The sequence below is a fragment of the Orbicella franksi genome, chromosome 12 (assembly GCF_964199315.1).
Source record: "Orbicella franksi chromosome 12, jaOrbFran1.1, whole genome shotgun sequence".
Classification (NCBI taxonomy): Eukaryota; Metazoa; Cnidaria; class Anthozoa; order Scleractinia; family Merulinidae; genus Orbicella; species Orbicella franksi.
This window is the reverse complement of record NC_138156.1, coordinates 18358046-18382348: the sequence shown is the minus strand read 5'-3', so window position 1 is coordinate 18382348 and position 24303 is coordinate 18358046. Positions and strand designations below refer to the sequence as shown.

The window sequence follows — 24303 nt, the reverse complement described above, 5'->3', positions numbered from 1 at the left end:
CTATGCAGTTCGACCAGAGGGAAAATTTCTTCAGAGATGGTATGCAAGTCAACCTACATAATTATACGATCGAGTAAATATACTCTTAAGTATTTTAGTGATCATGGATGGACAAATTAAGTCCAAGAGACTGTGTGGATCTACTTTTTGCGAGAGAAATGTGCTGCCAATTGTGTCAAACATAAGCCGGACGCATGGTGGCTGGTGATGTAGAGTTTTTTTTTACTTCTAGAAATGAGAGACTTAAACAAATTGAAATCAAAACTTGAAATAATTATGGAGAAGAGAATGTTTGATACTTGTCAACATAAGTATGATCTGTAATCATTGCAAAAATCTATTAGAAGAGACGTATATGCAATCCTTTTGAATATTACTGAATTGCTAGTGAGATTAGCACAAACAGTTACTCAGATACATAGGAATAAAATACCGTGATCTGTGTTTCCAAGAAAGAAAATTATTGTTATTTTACTTGCATACACTACAATATGTAGTACTTACCCTTATTAATTACACCAAGCTGGGGGGCTTCTCCCTATAGTTGACCAAAGGTGCCCTTTTTTCAGGCTGGAGGTATTATAAGACTTAACAGGACAGGGATTTCAAACATTAATTGATTATGTGAAGGTGAATTAATCAACATGACATGAGCGTGGGACAAAGAAAAATTCTGAGTCTCCGACAGAAATGGAACCCACGACCTCCCCAACACCAGGCAGGCGCTCTATCCACTGACGATGACTTTGATAGCGTCGATCCTAGCAGTATGCAGGACACCTGTCATATGTGAACTCAGTTAAATGGCCTTGCTGTCCATGAGTTCTCGTAGCTCAGTGGATAGAGCGCCCGCCCGGTGTTCGGGAGGTCATGGGTTCAATTCGTGTCCGGGACTCAGAATTTTTCTTCGTCCCACACTCGTGTCATGTTGATTAATTCACTTTCACATTTCATTAAAGAGCTTGAAATTCACCATCTTTATTAACTTATCATTAATTGATTATTTATCCAAGAAATAAGATATAGTGGGGCCACCTGAGGTTTTGAAAGGGGTTTTGAGCTAGAAGCTACATGTATATGAAAGAGAAGCCTTTCCTGTCAAAAACACTATGTAAAATGGATAGGGTTTTGACCTTGGGGCAGAGCCTCCTTGTATAAAAGTTTGTTACTTCCCCTCCCCCTCCCCATGGACATAGTTATACAGTAAAAAAAGTTATAAATTGTAAATAAAAACATCTCTTTCACTTTGGGTTCAAGATTGAAACAAAACTGTCTGAAATTCTTATAATATTCTTAATAATATTCTTATAATACTTTTCTTTCTATAGATTTCCCATTTACCAGCAAGCTAAAATCAAATAATTTGTTTATATTTGACATAGCTTTAAGTAAACAAGATTTTGCCAATATCCATGTCTCACTTAAGTGAAATTCAGGCAAAGAATTCTTGGCAGTCTTGGCATTCTCAAGTTGATTGTCTAAAATAAATGTTAAAATCGTGTATTATAATTTTTGCATAATTGTTACACTCAGTTGTTTCATAATGTTAACTGAACAAGGACCATAACCAATTTACCTTGATCAAAAATGCATGGCCGACTCCCTAATATTATGTATACTATAACCAACTTCAGTGACTAGGTGTCAATTTTGAACGGACTGGTGAATATGGTGAAATCTCATTTAATGATTTCATTTTGAAACAGCCTGTTGTTATTCTTTGTCACTAATCAATGTACAAGTTAATTTAATCACAATGTTCCATTTCCAATCAAAATTAATTATTATCCATTTTAAAAGTTATAAGCAGTCTGTATAAACAACCTGTTATTTGATTTTTCTATTTCTTTTCTATTTTGAGCAGCCTGGGTTCGAGTCCTGGCTGGGAACATTGTATTGTGTTCTTGGGCAAGACACTTTACTTTCACAGTGCCTCTATCCACTCAGGTGTATAATTAGGTACTGGCAAATTTAATGTTGGGGGGTAACCCTGCGATGAACTAGCATCCCATCCAGGGGGGAGTAGAAATACTCCTAGTCGCTTCATGCTACAGAAACTGGAATAAGCGCAGGCCTGATGGGCCGCTTGGCACATATGCAGACTTTACTTCCACTTCTGAGTTGCTGTTTGCTTCCTTTTCATTCAGGTGATATACTTTTTCATATGAATAGTTTCGCGCAAAGACTTGTTTTGCCTCAGAGGCAAAGGTAAACTTGGGATTGGCCTGTTCATCCATGAGCTGGCTCAGGGAGCCTTTGATTTGTATCACCGCCTGGTTCCTTAGAAATATCCCCAATGTCTATAGCCTAGCTATAGTGGAATTGGCTTCTGGTTGTCAAATTTAACTGGCAGCTTTAAGTAGACGGTTGACGCTTATAAAGCACCATGCTGTTTTTAATCTTCTACTCTATGCATTCATAAAAACGTGACAGCATTTAAATGCAGAACGAAAAACTGACTACCGTTTCACCAGAAAGTTTTGTGCTATGCAAGGTAAGTTCTGTTCCTTTATATTAGGCCCTACTAACACATAAATGCTAGATTTTCTGAAAAAAAAAACATATTTGTACGTATGGGAAGTAAACCCTGAAGGGCTTTTCTTTGTTCAGTTCTAACCATGATTGGGAAACTAAAACTCTCAGTTTAACTCTGCTCGCAATTAATCCACAGCAAAGTTTGAACCTTTTGAATATTGTGTGAGTTGTAGTGGAAAATTCTGAAATAAGCCTGGCTGAAGCATGAATTGTTCTTCTAGCCCTAGGTTAATTAATTTGTGGCTAGTGATTTTGTCTAAATAGGTTAGGTGCATTTAAGAACGCATACTTTAAGTCAAGGAAGGATCTGAAAGACAATTCTACCCACAGTCGTCGAACTGAGCAGAAAGTAAGAGGATAATTATAGTGATGACACTGTGATGACATAATCCATGGGCTTGTATTTGAGAGTGGGTCCGGATATCATCAGAAGGTTTTGTCATCCATGCGATTTTAGTGGAAAGAATCTTGAGATAAAACAACAGGCACACAAACAACTACTGTAGTTAGGGAAGGGAGAGGGTTTGAGGGGCTTATTTAAGCACCTTTACAGTATATCGTGAAAAAGCTCCTTTAATACCCTACCGTAGACATCAATTATGTACATCCCAGAAACATCACACAAACAGGCTTAAGTTTTATTTACAAATTTTAATTCTCCTGATTCTTTGCGATTCCAGACATTTACAATTGAAACATTGGAGAAAACCCGGTGAACTATGTGCAAAGCTATTCGATATTCCAAATAACTGAATGGTATAATTTATGAACCAAACATTGACTGTACATGCATAGTATATAACTTAGTGTGCATATTAAGTGTTATTCTGTACAACACGAAACTGCCGTTGAAGTTGAATTTTTAGTTCTGTGTTCTAGTATATTTTAATATATTTTCTAACCTTTTAACAAGTTTTTGTTCACATACCCAGCCTTAGTTCTGCATTGTAGTAATATTTACTATTTACCCTTCTCTTAGGTCACTGAAAAATATGTTACAAGTAAAAATATACGGCCTAGATTTTCTTGCAGCCGTTCACTTCTCCACTCAACTTTTAAGACTGTTAGTATCGAGTTAGAATTGAAAAATACAAGACATTGCAAGCCTGTCTTAGGACAATGGGGTGTTTATGTCTAACTTGAACGCTTTTCCGTTATGACAAAATACTTTAGGTGATTCCATAGACTGATAACCAAAAGGAAACAAGAATCCAAACCTAACTATTTTCTGCCCATATCCAGTATAGGGGAATTACAAAACCTTGTACCTTTGTGGTTGATTCTGTATAAAAATAAAAAAACAACAAAATAATCCAAAAAAAGCCCTCTTAATGCATTGTTTCCTGCAAACGAGATGAAAGAAAACAACATTAAAAACCTCATGTGATCATACATTGGCAACTCAAAATATTGAATAATTTATTATGTATATCTATACATTAACGATTATGGTCATGGATTTGAGCATCTGAGTGATGTTTTCTCGGACTTCACATAATGATAATTTGCCTGGGAAATAGAATGTACAAGATATTTTGCTGGACAGTCATGACTGTTGCTTGTTTGCCAGACACACAGAACACTGATGTCTGCAATATGCCCTGCCTTTGCATGCTTTGCATGCCTATGTTCTGCAAAAAAAAGGGGCATGCAGGGCGGGGAAGAAATGTCAATCTTTGTACACTATTATTATTATCCTGCAAGCAAGCTATCTCAAACTCCCTACAGTAAGGGAGCTTGATCCCAGACTAGCTATCAATGCACACAATAATTAAACAAATTACATGACCCAATTCTATCGTCTCAATCAATCACTTTCAGGAAGGGTTCATCTTCACTAGAACCACTATACAATAATGCGAGTTCATACCAGCCACAAACAGCAACATCAACAATAACAGAAGTGAGCGCAAAAATCTTACCACCATTGGCCGTCCTTTCGTTTCAATTGGCAGCAACATGGTGAACACAACACAAATTAAAGACATGACGCCATATACACCTAAGGCCAAACGTAATGACACCCTGAGTAGCACCTGCAAAAATTTAAAAAAAACAAACAAACAACAATCATTGCTATCAATGCATGTAGTTTCTTCTTTGAAGCATGTCTTTCGCTAAATAAAATTTCTAAAACCTTCTAATATAGTCTGGAATGTAACTTCCTGACATGAATTCAAAGTTGGGAGGGGGTGCAATTTCATGGAAGCTCTCGACAAGTTTTGGACTCCAATCACCCAATCAAAACCTAGAATGAGCAACCTTCATTCCCTTGGCTCCCGCGGTCGGGAGCAACCCTGCAAATCCGAAAATCTCAGACTTTCGGAAGAATTGCGCCTGCCTAGGCGACAAACACATGACATATTAAAGTCTCTGGTGTTTTACTTCCATTCACTTCTATGGTTTTTAAAACCAATCAAAATTGAGCCTGTCATGTAACTCTCGAGAGTTGCTTGTTTCGTTAAGCTTGTGCAGTAAGGAACAAAGACTCAAGGAAGTAGGTTGGAGCACGAGCATTTGATGCGTGGCACAACAATGATGCTTCATATTACAAGTTTAGCAACATTGATGACAAAACCTGCAGGCTTACGAAAGTTCAAAAACGTTTTAAGTTCATTTAAATAATCAACTAGAGCTTTCCCTTAGCCAATAAGTCAATAGTCATTTTGATCTTAAAAACAATAGAACAAGTAGAACGAGCAAAAGAAAACGCGGCAAGATCACACCTTCGGAAATGTTCTGTTGTAATAACTAAGAATATAAAATGTTCAAAGTGTGCTAGCTGCTTCAAGTATCCTACAGTAGCTACTCAGGTGGTACAGCTACACTTAACGAGATAGGTGCACATGTGGTCCCACAGAAAAAAGCACATTCTAATGTTCTTGGTAAGTGTCTTAGAAAGCTTCAAGGAGCTCAGTCACGGTTTGCGCATATTGAAAAGTTTAGCCTCAATTTTTTAAATTCGTTGTTTGTAATCCGTGTTAATCTTCTCCATCCTTAGCCATCCTTGTTCCTTTATGGCTTATCATTATCTCTTTGGTGTTTTTCTATCCTATTAAACTCTTATTTTCAGGTTTCCTACCATTTAAAGGTAATTTTGTATGTGGCCAAAATAACTCAAAATGCCGTGACTGAGCTCCTGTGACGTCTGGGAACTAATGTGGGTTATCAAAACTAAACTAACACTCATGATAAATCCAAAGGCCATACCTGTGATACAAAGGGTGTTATCATAGCTCCAATACGTGCCACTGCACTGCAGCAGCCCAGACCCAGAGCACGAACTACTGTGGGATAAACCTGAACCACAAAATGAAAGTCATTCTCCTAACATTAATCACCAAGGCATTAGTTAAGACATTGCTTTTGCTTTGCATTGCGTTTGAAGACTGCGTTCCACTCTGTACTGTGTAAGGAAATCTGTACAGTTTTGCATTACAAGCATTTAAGTGTTGCAAGATGTTAGTTTTTAGTTTTGCAAAATTCTGTAAATTCAGTTGACGTCTACTTTGAGTACTACAACATAAAATTATTTAGCTCGAAATGGCAAAACACCAAAACAGCTGTCTTACAGGATATATGATGCAATGATAATCAAAAAATATATGCAAAGAAAGGTCATTAGGTCTAAAAGGGTAAATCACTTTAACCGTGTAGGTCTTTGCAAAAAACGTTACTTCATTACACTACACGAGATTCGTTACTTCTGCAAGGCCCGTTACTGTACATTGGGGTTCAATATATTGGTATGGATCCGGCGTATATAGGTGTCGTGCGGTACATCCGAAGGCTCAGTTTCCCTGGGATTGTATATACATGTATCTATAAGATCTCTTATATCAGCATAGTTTGTCATATTCATAGGGTCTGTTACATCCCTGGGGTTGTATATATCCCTAGGGTTCCTTATATCTGCGTGATCTCACATTGCTGGCCTGGTTCACTGCAGAACTGTAGGGTTAATGTACTTCAAATTACCTCCGGTGTATAAACATAGAAGCCTTGAAAAGCTCCTGATATAAATCCTCTGACCCCAAAAATGAAAATTGTCATCATAGTTCTAGAACAAAGAAGAAAACTTATCAGTACAACAAATTCATGATCAGTGATAACCTGCGTATCAGAAGTTACCATATGCAACCATTGTTTTCTCATGGACAATACTATAGTTGACACTAAGAATTTATTGTTGTTAACAGAATCAAAGTATTAAGTAAACATACCATAGCTAAATGTAACTTCTTGATATTATTTTCCTTTTGAATGTTAAGTTTAATACAGATGCTTTAATTTGAAGGCATTTCTTTTTTCAAAATTATATTCAATTTGGTACTTTCTTGACATTAAGTTTAAAAAACCATTTTTCCTTCTCTGTTTCATCCACCTCAGTCTGTTATCATCAACATTCTTGTTGCTGTTGTTTGGTATGCCATTAAAAGCAAAACAGTCACAATAGTTTACTTGCAAAACAGACAAGTCGATCCCTTACCTTCCTGAACAAATGAAAAGAAGAAAGTAGCACAAAGCAGTTAAAAAGAATTGTACTGCCATGGTTTTCTTTCTGCCCAGTGTTTCTATACAAAGCATGGTGACAATGATAGCTGCCGGAAAAGAGAAAAAAAAAGGATTCCAAAATGAAAAAATGTTCTCGAATGCAATCATACTGGGGCCAAACGGCTCTAGACCAATCTCAAGAGTTGAAATCTTTGGCCACTTTAACTATTGTAAACTTGAATGTAACTATACCAGAAAACTTAATTACTTTCATTACTTAATTTTCTAATGGATATAAATACTGTACTAATAATACTTATTCCATTTACAGTTCTTAAAGTTTCATAAGTTTTGTTTTTCTGTTGATTTTATAGGGGTTGAGTAGGGGGGTCAGTAGGGCGTAAGTATGGGGTTAGCTGACCGGGCTCAGTGTTTTGTCCAAACTGCAGGAAACTTGGTAATGTGTACCTGGAAACTCAGCAAGTGTTGTCCACATCATGTCTGTATAGTCATTAAAGGTAAGAAGTTGACATCCACAATCAGGGTTCTTTGTTGTACTACTTTCCACTGCAATGAAAAACACATCAACTTACATACGCAAATTCTTTACTGGTACAAAACATCATCATTAATTTTATTACTCATCTTGAATGATGAGTACTGTACTCATGATACATGTCAGATTCTCTCGTACCTTGACATTTCCCACCAGCTTCGTTAAGACCTTGATACAGCTCTGTGGTCATTAACACAATTCCATAGTATGTAAATGCCAAATTAAGCCTGCAAAGAAAAACAGTGACTTCATAGTCCAGGGGTTTCATTAATGTTTTCAGCAGAAGGGCAAATGGTTTTCATACCTGGGCAAAACTTTTTGAACTGAATTTTTTTTTTATATATATATAAGAAAAATGTTCGGGACTCTAGATGGTCAATCCAGGCAAGCAAAATCGTCCTCACAGCCGATCAATTAATTTTGCCCGCTACCTGGCCCTAATGAAGCCCCTAGCAGTCCATGTTCAATATATCACAATTCCCAGAGGCTTTTGGCCCAGAATTACAATTTTTGTAAAGATTCCTTTGTCTTAAAAATTTCCATAACATACATAGGAAACAAGAACAGTGCTATTAATAACCTGTGTGGCTCCCTCTCTATATTATAATTTATTTATTTATTATAATTATTTATTTATTAAAATTATTTATTCACCTGTACGATGTTACATGTATACTGTACATGTACATGTATGTATCTGCACTCACCATATAAACCATAATAGAAATGTTGTTTTTCTGTATTCTGGACTGATTAAGTCTTGAAATCTCCCTTGTCTGCCATTCTGTTAGGAATAGAAAGTTTACATTTAAAATTACTGAAAAAGAAGTCTAAGAATATTTTTTGGGGACCAAATCATTCTAATTAACAATTTGCCATTTGAACTTTTGCAGGTTTACAAAATAATGCAGTTTCCTCTGTTTGGCATCAAAAATTTCACCAGCCTACATGTATATAGAAAAATTCTTGGTACAGCTCTGGCACTACAAGATCAATTATGCATGTGCTTGCAGGTGTAGAAACTTCAAAGTTACATGTACATGACAAGACAGTGCACAGTGCATACTACTAGAAAATCAAGTGCAAATCAAATGACCAATGAATGATATATTTTGGGCAACTTTCAGGCCAGCATTACATTTTAGCAAAAACATAAGATTTTACATTAGGATGTCAGTTGTTTGGGTGATGTTCTTCAGGCCACTGGAATCTTTGAGGTGTGGTTTAGCATGATAATTCACACTTTCCTATCACTATTACACCTGGGTAACTTCACTGGGTCATAATCCAGTTAACAAAAGACCCATGTTGTCACATACATGTAGTGCTCTTACAAGGGGCATAGCATGCATTTTTCATGGAGTATGCACCAAAGAGGAGGTTAATGGAGCACCAAAGGTATGAGCTACTAGCATGGTTTGGGGGCATGTCCTCTGGGAAGTTTTTCCCTTTCAGGGGATTGTACATGTAAATGCCGTTTCCCGGGTTTTCCAGGAAACAGTTTCATAAATCAATTAGAAGCTGTCAAACCAGCTGATTGTGCCAATAAATGAATGTATTTCTCTGGATTTCCAGATGTACACAAATGCATACATGTACTTGCAAGATGGTTGCCCCCGCTAACTCACCTCACTGGCATCTTCGAGGTATCCTGATGGCATTTCACTTTTGTTAGTTTTTGCCACCCTTTGAAGCATTCTCATGGCTTTTTCTTTTTCACCAGAAGCGAGATAATATCTACAGGACTCTGGCAACCACTAGGATAAAATAAAACAGACTCAATCAAAAAGAAAGAGATAAGTTTGGTTTCCTGTCAGGCACATTCAGCTGGTGATCACATTTTACACCAAATATTATTAGTACTGTATTTTTTAATTTCGTAACCTGACATGTTCATATAACACTTTGAATTCTGTCTTCAATAATCTAATGTCTTTTGTCACAACTCAAACCTCAATGTCTGTGGTTGAAACACTGAAGTGTTATCACTCACAGAGAGCTTTGATGTGGTACATGTACTACTGATTTTCTGTGCAATGTAGCTCTAGATGAGTGAGAAAATTGAATGTTGAATCTGCTGTGCAGATTTTCTGTTTCTTATGCTATACTGAGCAAATTTTCATAGAAGACATACTCACATAACTCATTAAAACAAAGAAAAGAAGTGGTAGTGAGAGAAATCCTAACAGCCACCTCCAGCCTAATGTTGGCATCACAGCCATAGCAACTGCGACAGTAAAGACAGATCCTATTGCCCAGAAAAACTGAAAGACAAAAATACAAAGTTTACATGTAAATTCCAACCAACATTGTTGAGCTAATGGTCAGACTTTCAGATCTGGGGGGAATTCCCAGTCCTGCGAGATCTATCTGATGGCTATTGACTAGAGTCACATACTCCCACAGCTGTACCTGGGCTTAGCACATATTGAAAGCTTTCTTGGCTAGCCAACGCATTCAAGACAATCCTTGATGCACTTAAATGGACAGCTCATGATTATTAGACTACAATTTGAGACAAAAACCGTATAAGTAACAACAACAACAAATTGAGGGCCTTCCTAGCTAGCCAAAGCATTCAAGACAATCCTTGATACACTTAAATGGACAGCTTATGATTATTAGACTACAATTTGAGACAAAAACCGTATAAGTACAGTAAAAACAACAAAAACTACCAAATTATAGCCAATACATGTACATGTAGCTCCTATAATTCTACAAGAATCATAAAAAATGGAAAACAAAAGTCCTTACCGAAAGAGATAAAATACAGTATGACCGTGAACTTGATGGAAGAAACTCAGCTAAAAGTGTTGTCCTGCATGCATATTAAACAAGAAAATTCTGTCATTAAACTTCAATACCACTCTAAGTGTGATATAAAAGGTTTTAGGATAGCAGGAGATTTCCTTACGACTGTGGTGCACCACCAATTCCAAAACCAACTAAACAGCGTAAAGCAATGATCCAGTAGTAGTGAGGAGAGAAAGAACTCATAAATCCAAAGTAAAATATCCAAGTGGCACAAATAACTATGACCTACAAAAAAACAGAGGACAACTTGTTCAAGCTTAACAAGTACAGCATGATTTATACTGGGGGGGGGGGGGGGGAGTTTGCTCGTCAGACATTTTGAAAAGAATCCCTAAGAGGTACCAAGATCCTGTTTTGTGGGTGTGACTTGAAATGGTTTTCACCCCCAAGAGGTGCCAATTGTAAAACAACACATCACCTCCTGTCATTCTATTTGGCTCAATACATGTACTTCAAAAGGTACCGCTAAAAGCTCATGCTGTGCACCTTTTTAGACTGAACACCTCATGAGGTACCAAAACCGCGTTTTTAAACCCTAAAAGGTACAAGAACATTCCCATCCTTTCTATATGGGAGCCCCCTCCACCCCACCCTGGGATATATACGTACCCTCAGCTAACTGAAATTGGAAAGATTTGTTTAAATACAAAAATGTTAATAAAATCATTATTTAATTGGTGTTTAGGAGAGGTTCATGATTCTTATTCTTTCATTTTTTATCTCAGCTCTGTCAGTGGATATATACCACACTGCTGAGTAGGAATCTTAATTCTTCATCTTTTCACGTGCAAGGCATAAACGTATGTTTGTACCTGTAGTACAGTCAAGCCTCTGTTAAGCGGCCCCCTATTAACGGCCAGCCTTTACTTTAACGGCCAGCAGCCAAAGTCCCAGAAAAATTCAATGTCAGCTATACACTGTAATAAAAACTTCTATTCAACGGTCACCTCTATTAAGTGGCCACTGCCAGCTTCTTGCCGTCCCAAGGGTGATTTTGTTTTGTTTTATATCTCTATTAAACGGCTTGGAAGATTTGAAGTTGGACCTTTTTGGCCAGATGAAGGTAAAGAATGACAATGTGGAATACTGTAAAAACACATTTTTAGCAGTTAATTTAATTAAAAACAAAACAAAGTCTCAAACTGTTTTGCTTTGTTTGAACAGCAAACGAGCCAGTGCTGGGTTGACAGACACGTAGCATCTGTACATGTAATTGTTTCTTTGGTTTTTGTTAACGTTATGGACCATGTTATCACCATCATTGTTCTACTTTTTCTCCACTTGCATTTGTTTGATTGTACTTATATTTGATAAACTGAAAACTGGACCACACCCAACATTGTTTTCTGGTGAACCTCTATTAAACGGCCACCTCTATAAAGGGGCCAGTTGTCTCGTCCCCAAGAATAACCGCCTAAAAGAGGTTCAACTGTATTTAAGAAACTTACAAATTTTCGTCCGTAGTTGTCTGCCAGCCATCCCCAAAAAGATGATCCAAACATCATTCCAACAAAAACCACCTGAAAATATATACAAAAATATAACATGAATCAGGAATCAGTTACCATTAGCATATATTTGTAGAATAATGCAAGCAAATGGCTAGTTCATTACCCTGTAAGCAGAGGTCCCTTCGATTGCAGGGACCTCTGCTCTCAGGGTACTAGTTCATTAGACTGCTGATCAAACTTTATCAATCACGGTTCAAGCATTATTAAGGGTGGTTAATATTAATAATACATTATTATAATTATGTCATTATAAGTTATTATTATAATAATTTATTGTATCATCCACGACACTTTGTTCATAGGGCACTCTGACTCACAAAGTGAAGTACACAAATCCTATCAAATGTAATTCAACCAAATGACTGAGGTAATAACACCTCTACTCCCACTACATGTGTACATCACTTCAAGAACCAAAACTGGTATTAATGAGCAATCTCCTTCTATTGACCCTTGATGACAGGAATGGGTTTATTGCTATATATAAAGGTCCACAACTCACCGTTGTAACCAAGGCTTCCTTCCAGGATGGAAGGTGCCAGATACAGCGGATAGTTGGCGCAAGAATGGAGAGCAGCATCATCTCCAGTGCATCAGCAATCTAAAATAATATGAAAGTATAAAAATGCGCAGTTCCAGATAATATTCATACCTCCCCCAATCCCCATGGAAGGGATTTTTTCCAAGACCCCTTCACCCCTCTGGAAATTCCAATTAAACTTCACACATTTCTTTTATATTTGTAGGTCTTACGGAACCCCCGACCCCCAGGAAATTCCAATTCCTTCTGTGGGGGGAGTATGGAAATTTTCTGGAAATGCACAATGTAAAAACCTTCAATCAGGCAAATTGAGCTTTACATTTGGGACTGCACATCAAACAGTCATCTTATTTTGCAGTATTAATTTTTTTTTTTTAGGAAACACTCTTGTTAATAAAAAGAGCATTTAAACTCATTTTTATTGTGTGAGAAACTTTAAACTAACTAAGATAAAATTTGAAAAACACTCATATATGTAACCAAAATGTAACAACATTGCTGTAAAAATATTTACAAAAATATAAAGCTGCTGTGAAAATTTCTTCCATGGATTCTATTATGTTAAAACACAAGGTAATTAACCTGCATCTGTAATTTAAAATATATCTGTCAACTAAAATAAATTTAAATAGACCTTTTTCCCCATACATTTACTGTAATTTTTGCCATGTTTATCCCCCAAACAAGATGGCGCCAGAAACCGTGAAGAGGTCACTACATGTATACTTACTGTAAAAAAGCCAACCATCAGCAAAATTCTTATTTGAAATTTGCCAAAGCCAATTTTCTCCACAGCTTCTGATAAAGTGTATGTTAACTCTCCAGAATCTGTAAAGATCAAGAAGTAAGAGATGATTAGAAAAATTTAAAAATTCCAAGCGGGAAGGGGTCTTAGAAGCTAGAATTGGGAGACGGGATCTTAAAAGCTAAAATTGTAAAAGGAATGTATTCACTAAGACTGAAATTTCCAGGGGGATGGGGGATGGGGAAATTGAAACCAAAAAAACCCTCCATGGTGGCATGGATATTTTCAGGAACAACACATAGTGGTAAAATCACTGAAATCAGGAGCAAAAAATAAGAGACTGAAAAACATATTCGCACATGATCCTTAGTATCCTGGAGATGGGCCAGGAGCCCAGGGAATTCAGACTGTATCTAGGAGATTACTGCATAAACTGAGAATGCAATGCTCCAAAAAAAACACTATTACAAAAAAAAAGTGAAAAAGTTTTCAGTAACAAAAAAAGTGTAAAAAGTCATTTCGAATTACGAAAAGAAGTTAACACTGGTGGACATGGAAAAAATGAAGCAAGACTGAGCAGCTCATGTTAATTCAAGGACCTTAGTCAAGCACATTGAGAAATTTGAAAAAAATATTAAGCTTAATGATATCAGGAGTACAGTGATGGGCTCCTGGTGATATTGAATATGAATAAACTATTTTAAAGCGATATGCATGTATGAGGTATCTTATAATTCTACAATATAATTATGAGAACGATCGTTCTTTCAGTGCTACAGAGCTGTTTACATTATATACATAGATAGTTCCTAGTTCTATCAAATAAACAGCCAAGTTCACCAGAAATTGCATATGTGATAAATAAGCTTAAGTAATTGTTTGCACAGCACAGCAAGTTGACTTTACTCCGAACTAAGCACATATAATATTTCAGCTGCTTTTAAAATTCGAGTTAATTTGTATTTAGGTTTAATTGTAACATATCCCAGATCCATCCAACGGTAGGCAGAACTTTCTTGCCAACATTTTGCTGTCATAAAAATTTATTATTCAGGAAGAACTGTCACATCCGTGATATTTGAGCATCGATGAGTCCTCAAGGGAAAAATATTTTGCGGTCGACGTGCTACCAAAAGAAAAGCTCCCAAAACTTGTCAAAGTTTACCTTCCTCTTCCTCGAATTCATCTCCAGCAACTAGAGGCATAAATACATCCCCTGTCAGTCCATCAAAATCTTCTGATGAGGGATGTTTTGGCGATCGAGATTTCGAGAAACGGACCGCTATATTTTCTGAATCACTTTCCGTATCCATGATGCGAAGCCGGCGAACAGCGGTGATTATTCAAACGATTTTGTTAACGTAATTGCAATTGATTCTTCCAAAAGAAACGAATGGTTATCTCTCAAGAGAATACTCTAAATTTTTTCCGTAAACAAGTGGTACGCATTCTCAAGAATTCGAACGTGACACAAAACAACAATCTGCGAATTCGCCGCCATGAAAAACATACAGGTACCCATAATGCATTGGGATGCATCATATTGTCATGACGTGTCAAACTCTATGTTATGATTGTTTTTCACGCAAATCTGACACGGAGTAAACTGAGATGACGTCATAAACTAAATAATACTTTTCTTTGGAATAATCTCACTGCACCGCTAAAATTCATTTCTATTTAACTGCGTAGTGTTTTTTACCCCGTTCATCGCTGAAGACACGGGAGACAGGTACAGGAAACGCGCTGGAAATCCTCCACGGTAGCTCAAGCACAATCTGACGTAGCTATACAAGACTTATCATTAGCCTGCGTGAGTTTTTCTGGGCTTTATTCACCTTTAATCTTTATCCGGCCGGTCCCTCGAATCACCTAGAGCTACGTTGGTCTAAGCCCTGATGTTATGTGCGTTCACATTAAAGAATGTATGACAACCTCTCTCTTCTTCCCGAGAACTCCAAAAAACTCGGCCTCGCCGGTTAATTTACAGTATACATGTAATACTGTCTTAATGCAAACAACCATGGTGAAGTTCTAAAACTAACCACCTTCGTTACCAGAGCTGTCGACGTCAAATGGACGTGTTACGTCTGACGCCGTCTCTCCCTTCCTCAATTAGCGTCCATGTACTTCCTTGAGCTAGTCAAAGCCTTTCAGTAGCTACAGCTTACGCTATTAATGACATGCGAGGGTCTCGAAAACTTTCATAAATCTTATGAAGCTTTTTCCTGTCTGGCATGTTAAAGCATTTTGCTTGCCTTGTTTGTTCCATGCATCTGAGTTTCTGATTTCCAGCCATAGTATTGGATATATACCGCCCAGCTACCCTCACATGAGAGAGATACCAAGAGTCTTAGGGGCTTCAGTGGCTTCAATTCCTCAATGTATTGTCGTTTGGAACAACTTCTACTGCTACTTCTGACTCTATTGATTGTATTGATTCCACTGGCTTTACTATCTCAAAGATTTCCAGTTAAATACCTAGACGGTTGACATGTTTGGGTTTTCTGACCGTGGGAAGTTAGAAGACCTCCCTCGTTGGACTTAGACGAAGACAAATAAACGGGCAATGGGCCAATGATAACGATGGGAAAGATAATCCTTTAAAATAAATATAAGTAAACCATAACTAAAATATCCTGGAGGTTTCAACTTAAGTCAGCAAGACTGCCGAAACATGACTATCGTGAGTGCAAAAACGAAACTACAAAACGAACTACAGGAAAAAATACGTGTGGGCTAATCTAGCCTGTGTAGCAGACGTTCGACCGGGGAGGGAGAAGCAAAGCGCGGATGGAAGGGGGGGGACTTCTTCCTCGCGTTTTTTGCCTCCCTACCCCTTCCCCAGCGTTTACGCCTGCGACGCAGGTTAGGGCTAACCTTGACTCTTGTTGCACAGCCATGGAAGATCACGAGACTAACAGTACAAACTAAAATAAATGGTTAAGTAATAAACAAATTTAGCTTCTCGATAATAGTACATTTAGAAAAGAGGACCAGAATTCTCGATGGCCGCCATGACAGGCGCCTTTCCCTGCAAGCGAACGCCGACCCGCACTAATTAAATTCACATGGACAGGATATTTGTTTTATGCTTTATTCTTAAGTCTTTTTCAACTGTGTCGCCGAATTTTTTGTTCCGTGCCGTCCTCAACATAAAATGACCTTTATTAAAATGGATCATTTTTCTTTTGGTCAGATAAAACTCGCTCTAGCGTCCAAAAATGGACTCGCGTATAAACCTCCGTTGACATCAAGCGGAGAGCAATAGAATACATGTATGTGGTCCTTTACATTTCGGACTGGACTTTGCAGCCTTTTACAATTGCTACTTTTCCGTTCCTTTCCTTTACTTTATTTCCACTCTATCTTGTCTTTACAATAAAATAATTAGTTAATATATAGGGAATGAAATTAGAGTACTGGCCATGGCTTCCTGCCGTAGACCTGCCACTGTAGAAAAGTCAAATTACGTTTGAGATTGCTAGTTTTGCGATTCGCAGACAGTAGAACATAAAATCTTGTCGCTACTTTCGAAGGGCCGCTCTCTACTTTCGGAACTTACAGCCATCCGCAACCTGTACGAGCGGAAATGACCATGACTAGAAAACAGGTGGCTCGATGCCATGTTTGGATTGTCACAGTAAACATGGTTACTGGAGTAATATAATAAACTGATTGAAGTACTCTCTTTCAACGCTAATTAATCTTGGGTTAAGCTTGTTAATGACATGAGAGAAGATAGAAATATGCCTACCGTCTGTTTTGCCCTTTATTGTGTCGTATGTCTTGCCTGAGGATAGCTCTAAGGGCTCCTTTGACAGTGAATCCCCATCGTGATCTGACAACGTCGGTGGAGAGTGCACTCCAGGTGATGGCTGCCCTTCCGTGAAGTACCCACTCATCGCCATTGCTGCTTCAGTTGACTGCCGAGTACTGACTGAAGTACTGCTGGCAAATCAACGGCGGGGGAAACTCTTGAAAACGTTCTTAGCCTTCGGCTTAGCGATAACATGCGCTCGGTGAAATCAAAACCGTCGGCACTGTGTTGTGGGAAATATCAATTAGAATTATATTGATGCCAATGACACCAGCTTTTAAAGGAAATATTTCCTTTAAACTGATCTTAAGTGAAACCTGCTTGGTAGGTCAAACGTGAACGAACATACGTTATGTTGCTAGACTCCCGTATTGTACTTTAGAACAACCTTTGACAGTATTGAATTATTCTAACGGACCATTTCGACTGCAGGAGGCGGATTTAAGTGTTAAAATTCGTAGCAGGTATCCACCGGTAAACGTGTTGATTATATTTTATAGTTAAGAACACACAAGCTTCGACAATGTTGATACTTTTTTTAACTCTTAGCTATAAAGTGTAACCACCCAGAATCTATCCAGAACCAAAAGAATTCCGTCTTTGCCACCTCAGGAATATATGTGGATTATTGATCAACCTTGTTCGGTCAAGATGGCTGGATATTGGCCAAGTTCATTTTTATTTTTTACGTGTTTATGGACCGAGACGTCATCAGGGTCCATAAACGCGCAAATATAAAGCTGACAACGCCAATATCCATAACATACAAAATGGGCCATAAAGGACTTATTTATATGGCAACATTTTCTTGCGTGACTATACAGCGGGTTATCCCGAGCAGGCAAGATGGTCCCATCTTGCCCGTTCGGGTAGGTAACCGGAGCAGGGGATTTGGTTCCCCAGCAAGCATATGATAAAAACTGATAAATGATAAATGATAAATGGTTATTAAATTGGAAACTGAGATGGCGGAGGATAACAGAAAACAGAGAACAACACCGTAATATGCCATGGAAAGTTGGCCGCATAATGGCTGGTCGAAAGCGACCCTAAAATCGTAAAAAAAATAAAACTCTGCCTTTTTGCGTGGGCGTTTACGGAGAATGGATTGCGGGCATGAATTAATTTATTAGTCCCAAAAAGAGCAAGTATAATAACTACAGTTACTGATTTAGCTTGTTCGCTGAGGATCAAGGAATATTGGTAGAAATCTAATTTTCGGTACGTTTATAGAGCTCGCCTGCGCCTCGGTCCATAAACTAGACCAACATTTATCCCTCACAAGCCTTTTTTTACTAACATATTATGCATCAAATCCCTCATTTCAGAGATGTCATGACAGCTATAATTTAATACTGATTCTGACAGCAATTTTTCTCATGTTGACAGACGATTCTGAAAATTTTACTCCCTTTGAACAGCTGTCGTCTACAGCAGGTGAACTTGCTAAAGCCGAGAAAATGTCATGACAGGCCACTGTCAAATGATGAACCCTCTTTTCAGGCCCCGTCCACACTACGGCGGAGAAATTTGAAAAAGCAACTTTATTTCTCCGGTTAGGCCTACAGTCCACACTAATCCGTCACGGAAAAGGAGCTCTTCGAAAACGCTCAATTCAAACCGGAAGAATTTGAAAACGCGGGCTTTTCGTTTTCGTGTGGACGGAAAGCATTTTGAAAACGGCCGCTTTTCGAAAACGATATACTCTCGATAATCATGTGATTTCCCTGACGGAGTTTTCCTCAAACACAAATCCAAAATGAGTGGTGATTGTTGCGTTTTTAAATTCCGCCGGCGTAATGTCGACGGAAAACTTTTGATGTGTTTTCAGAGCAAAACCTCCGTTTTCAAATCTTTTCGCCGTAGTTTGGACGGGGCCTCAGACTTTTGAAGGATTTAAGTTAAAAAATTAAAAACAATCGTAAGCTACTCAGTACCAAATATGCATTGGAGATGCTCAGTAGCTCTAAAAGTTTTTAATATCCTATGCCTTCTGAATAATGCAAAGTTTCGTTCGTCAGCTTCAAAGTTTGTAGTAACAATAGTAAATGTAAATGTTTGAGCTAAGAGTAAAAGGTTAGCTTAGCACCCGTCCGCACTACGTCGCAGAAATTTGAACGCGCAGCTTTATTTCTACGGTTAGTCCTACCGTCCACACTAATCCGTCACCGAAAACGGAGCTTTGCGAAAAAAACACTCTTACCGGAGGAATTTAAAAACGCCGACTTTTCATTTTCGTGTGGACGGAAAACATTTTGAAAACGGAGCTTTTCGAAAATAATCATGTGATTTCCCAAGTCTTCCTCGAACACAAATACAAAATGACCAGTGATGATTGTGTTTTAAATTCCTCTGGCGTAGTGTGGACGAAAACATTTGATGCGTTTTCAGAGTCAAAGCTCCGTTTTCCCAAATTTCTCCGGCGTAGTGTGAACGGAGCATTAAAGTATATATGGAAGTTTGACTATTCAATGGCGATTGATATCTTCAGTAAATCTGGAAGCTTAGAGTGGAAATACGGGAGTTTTTTAAGACTCAGTAATAATTAAACAATCAAAGAGTTCTCAAATTGGCTGACTTATACGTATTTCCTCCCGACTTCGATTGATCGTGATCGCTCTGAACTGGGAATAAAAAATACCATATACAGCGCCTGCATAGATCTCCCACGTATCCTGGTATATCTGCGAGCCTCCCAGGGAGGGTAGCATGTTCTCTTGATCCCTTGAAATTCCATTTTTTTTCTCCTTTGTTCCCTGTTAATAAATTCCATTGTTCTCTAAATATTTTTGGCAAAGTTCTTAATAGTAGAGACCTCAGATGAATCCCAAAAATGTCCCTTGTTCCCTTGTTCCCCAAAATCCCTGGGAGGCCTTCATATATCGCAAGTGGTGTTCACAGCCCTGCACATTAAAATAATTCTGAAGTAAGACTGAACTGACAAAGCTTCTAGTCTGACAGGGTATATGTCAAGAAGGCGATATACTTTTTTAACTTTGCGGTATGACTTTTGTCAACAAAAGCCTGCTCGATCCGGAGACAGCCTTCGTCTTTTTTGATCCAAATGACAGAATTATGATCACACATGGCCAAAGTTTTATTTTCAGACCGCTTGCCAAGAAACAAAAGTCACTCCAAATAGCGACGATAGTAGGATCCTTATAAACAAAACTGAATTTTTCTAAACTTGATGAAACGATGGATCGGGCTTTTTTGGCCGGGTTTGTCTTGTAGGACGTGTCACCTGATCTGCCTTTCTTCCGGGCCGTACTCAAGATCTCGGGGACTGTTGTCAGTACAGACCGCACGACCGGCAAATAACTTAAATCGGAACATATACATATTCGCTTAGGGCATCAAAAATGCTAAGAGACATTCACATAGGATACTGAATTTTTAAACTGAAACTTTAAGATTCAGGTTTTAAGATTTAGTTCTTCCACTTCACTCTCACAATTAAATACGGTATTAGTCGTTAGGGCCAAGTGCTTTATAATTAGTTGTATATTTTTTTCGTACAGCCAAGCTGACTCATAGGATATTTGCTCCAGTCCTGCAATGTTACAAAGTGAATCGCTGCGAGCCATTCAAGCAAAATTACCCGCACAGAATAGTAGGACTGTTGCAATCTTCCCATCTACCCGGATGTGTATACATTTATGACATCTTTCTAACCCGCTCAGCTTACGTGTTAAATATCATTTAGAAAGCACAATTAAAAAAACAGGAATTGTTCTCTCGTTAAACTTTGACTGGCGAGACCTTAAAATCTAATAACTTACCTTCACAGGGTAGCTGGAACAATGTCTTTCAAACTTCATCTATTACCAAACGGAGGGACTGCTCGTTGACCACCGTTTGGTAAATCTTATCACACGAGTCTCACAATTCGCAATGAAAATTATTATTGACGAAAGACTCCAGTGAATATATTCTTCGCCGGAAAGAGATCCCCAAGTTTCGTTAAGACAGAGGCCTAAACTACAACAAATTTAAACAAAAGTTGTTTGAGAAATTATCGTCTCCTTGCCGTGAGTAAACTTGTGTAATTTTCCTTCTGGTGCATGCATGATAAACATTTGAATTTTACATATTCATGACTTCACTTGACATGTTTGCTATAATATTTTTATGTTTGGATTTTAACGTGGTGTCAGCCAATATATTTCTAGCTATTTCTCCTGGGTTACCAGGTTACAAGTAGTGCCGGTTAAGAATCTCATCCTGCTATAGATTAATAGCCTTTTTACCTTCCTGTATTTGTCTTGAAACAATGGCCTCTGTCAGGGAGCTCACATAATCAAGCGGTGTAATAACGACGGCCAGCAAAAAAGTACTTTCTGTTTAAATGTTGATTTTTATTTTCATTTAGATAAAGAACAGAGAGGAGAAATGATAGCTGGACTTTAAATTTCATTTGTTTTGTTTCGTATCGGAGTTCGAAAATGGTTTAGTACTGATTTAACGGTTATAATCAACGACATATTTCTCATGTAACACGCCACAAATTAAACGTATTCGTTGTAGAATAAGGAGACGTTGGTCGAATTTACTAATAACCTTTTGCAAATTACTGAATTACAGTTTTAAATCAAAAAAATAGCTGTTGGAGAGTTGCTCTGTTGGACAGATGAGAAACAAGTGTGGTGAAGAGGACAATAGAAGATAATTAACCGATGATAATAATGAATTGGTATCAACACCCGTTCTGTCGTTGAAAGCAACGAGATACGGGCTGACCAGTGCGATACCGACCAACATGATGCTTTGAACAATGCTTTTATCGTGTATAAATAAAGGTTGTATGTATGTTGTCCGTAAAAAAATTCGTTAATACGTTGTTTTGTTGTTGTTGGTTTTTAACAAAAATCCGGCTTTCGCCTGAGGGTTCTCTTCGAAGGAATTCTCTTGTCTCAGTGAATCAGTCATGTTTGGTTATTCATAAAAATAGTTTTAAAGTAAAAAAAATATTCATCCAGAGCTTTAGAACGTAATGCCCACGCAGGGCGCATATTTCTGATTTTAGTTCTTCCGTTAAGGAACCAGTTTTTTTGAATACGGTTTTATTTTTGGAAAAAGCTTTAAGTAATTACACTTTCTCCTCAGCGGAATTTTCAACCAAAGTCTCAGCCATTTAACAGTTAAAAAAAAAAAAAACCTGCAAATACATAGCCTGGATGGAGGTAAACAGATTCTTTAAGTAAACAGCAAACCTTTTTGACATATTTTCGACAGATAAGCACTATTCTTGTCATTACACACACTCCAATCTTGCTTGCACTGTAGTAGACTACGAACAGTCCTTCTTTCGCTTAGTCTGTCGAGCGAGACCACAAATAAACAGCGAGAAAAGATGGCCGCGCGAAATCCTTGGAACGGAGATGCGCGCGAAAAGAGTTTTGCGCGCCTCTCGTCCCCAGTATTTCGCGGGCGAGGCCATTTTTTTCTCGCAGTTTTCTTTCGTGTCACGTACAACGGACTAAGCGAAAGAGGAATTACTCGTAGTCTACATGCACACAGCAGGATAACATTACAAGTTATTATAGCCAAACCCTACAACGAAAGATCGTACAAGTAAATTAATGACAAAAGAGACTTACTGTACCAACCTCTAACTCGGTCCTGCTTATTATGTTACGAAATCAGAACCCTTAAGGGCAATATGTCATTGTGAATTTTGACTCGTCAGACGTGAAAGAGCCAAATAACTTGGGCCTTTTTGTAGTTTTAGCCGGAAATTGCTTCGCATCCATGTTGGATTACATTGTCACGCAAAAGAAAAAAAGTAACTCTGAAATGGGCTAATCAAAAAGACGAAAATTGACTTGAAACTGTCGAAAACCGTATAGAAACTACTTGTTCGATACACGAAAGTTTGTGACACGTTGCTTCGCCTCAATTGAATCTGAAGAGGATCAAATCGCTCTTCGCCCTCTCTCCTCCGCTGAAGGTCCCTATGGGAAATTGAACATTGGGAGGAGAAGGCGCGCGGCAGACGATGGAAAGAGGGAAAGGGCGGCATTCCTAGCGCGCTTCCGGTTTTTTCCTCGCCCCCAGCCTCCGAACTACCAGCCTACGGTCAAGGCAGCACGAAAGAGGCCACTGCGGAGGAGAGAGCTCTTCGCCATCTTCTCCAGTGTGCACTCCCCTTGAAACTGACTTAACAAACGCTTCAAACAAACGCTTTGTCCGTATTACCCAGTTATTAGGGAATTTTAAATAAGATAAATAAGAAGATCGCTTCCGGTGATGTCATGACGCCTGTACCAGTACGGCTTTCTCGTCGTAGCCTTGCTTTCTACTACGGGAAAGTGCCTGGTGTCTCGTACTCTTCACTACGTGACTATAAGCCGGCCGTTTACTTCTCATTTTAACACTTTTTTCACTGTTTCAACAGTCTAGTTTGAAGATAAAGTTCTCAATCATAAAAATCAGTTTTAATATCATTGTTTCTTTGTCATTTGTACAGAAAATTTGAACGATTTTAACACCTACTGCGAGATGATCAAGGGTCATATTAATATCGGGCCGAACAGCCGTAGATAAGAAAGCTTCGTATGTACTAATCTGAGCTATAATTGTTTATTACTGTTCAAAATGTATTTCATTAATTATAATGGAAAGTTTTGTATTTTCAGGCTTATCACGTAATCGTTGTACGAACAACCTGTCCGTGTTGAAATCGAGCTTTTTTATATCAGAGTTTATATTTTGTTTTGTAATTGGAATTACAGGCGGTTCTATCAAGTTCTAAAAGGCAAATCTGAATTCTGGGAGATGTAAGACGGATACAGGAGAAGGAAATCATTGTCATTAAGTAAGCCTATTTCGTATGAAAGGAGAATAATCTCTGGTTTCCTTAAAAGTAGTCATTTTTGTAAAGACACGTAGAGACTGCACATACCATTGCCGTACAGCAAATCTTAATCATTCGAGTTTGGCGGGTAAAACACTGATGTCAGCCTAGTCCCTCACGGCCAAAGTAGCCGTAATAGCACCTCGCCGTAGCGTATCTTAAAGTCCCTATTAACACACTGTATAACGCTTAGCATTTGTGTGAACAAGTTGGTCTATGTAATTTTACTCACAAATTCTGAGTAGACAGTCAGTGGAACCCCGTTTTACGACCACCCCGTTAATACGGCCACCTCGGGCCAGAATAAAGTGGCCGCTATAACGAACTAAAGCTCGATTAGTCATATTCTTATTTTAAGAACCCCTTTAATACGACAAACCCCGTTAATACGGCCAGATTTTCATGGCCCGCTGGTGACCGGATCAACG

At 38.2% G+C, this 24303-nt stretch overlaps 1 protein-coding gene across 3 annotated transcripts; it reads right to left on the bottom strand.

Moving 5' to 3' along the window:
* Window positions 1–9: 9 nt before the first annotated feature.
* Window positions 10–21134, bottom strand: LOC145464015 (synaptic vesicle 2-related protein-like). 3 transcript variants are annotated; one of them, XM_081447825.1, is made up of 17 exons: window positions 20802–21131; window positions 16957–17242; window positions 13185–13282; window positions 12416–12514; window positions 11851–11922; window positions 10503–10627; window positions 10343–10406; window positions 9724–9849; window positions 9214–9342; window positions 8293–8369; window positions 7724–7812; window positions 7498–7596; window positions 7025–7136; window positions 6514–6595; window positions 5746–5835; window positions 4458–4571; window positions 10–3878 (listed from the first exon to the last, which is right to left on the bottom strand). In XM_081447825.1, the coding sequence occupies exons 2-17, from the start codon at window positions 17108–17110 to the stop codon at window positions 3864–3866; spliced, it is 1545 nt and encodes a 514-aa protein (XP_081303951.1). In that variant the 5' UTR covers window positions 17111–17242; window positions 20802–21131; the 3' UTR covers window positions 10–3863. The 3 variants fall into 3 exon arrangements, with proteins under 3 accessions (XP_081303951.1, XP_081303949.1, XP_081303950.1); XM_081447823.1 differs by lacking the exon at window positions 10–3878 and having other exon boundaries at window positions 3887–4571; window positions 20802–21134; XM_081447824.1 differs by lacking the exons at window positions 10–3878; window positions 16957–17242; window positions 20802–21131 and adding an exon at window positions 14365–16947 and having other exon boundaries at window positions 3887–4571.
* Between the last annotated feature and the right edge of the window lie 3169 nt (window positions 21135–24303).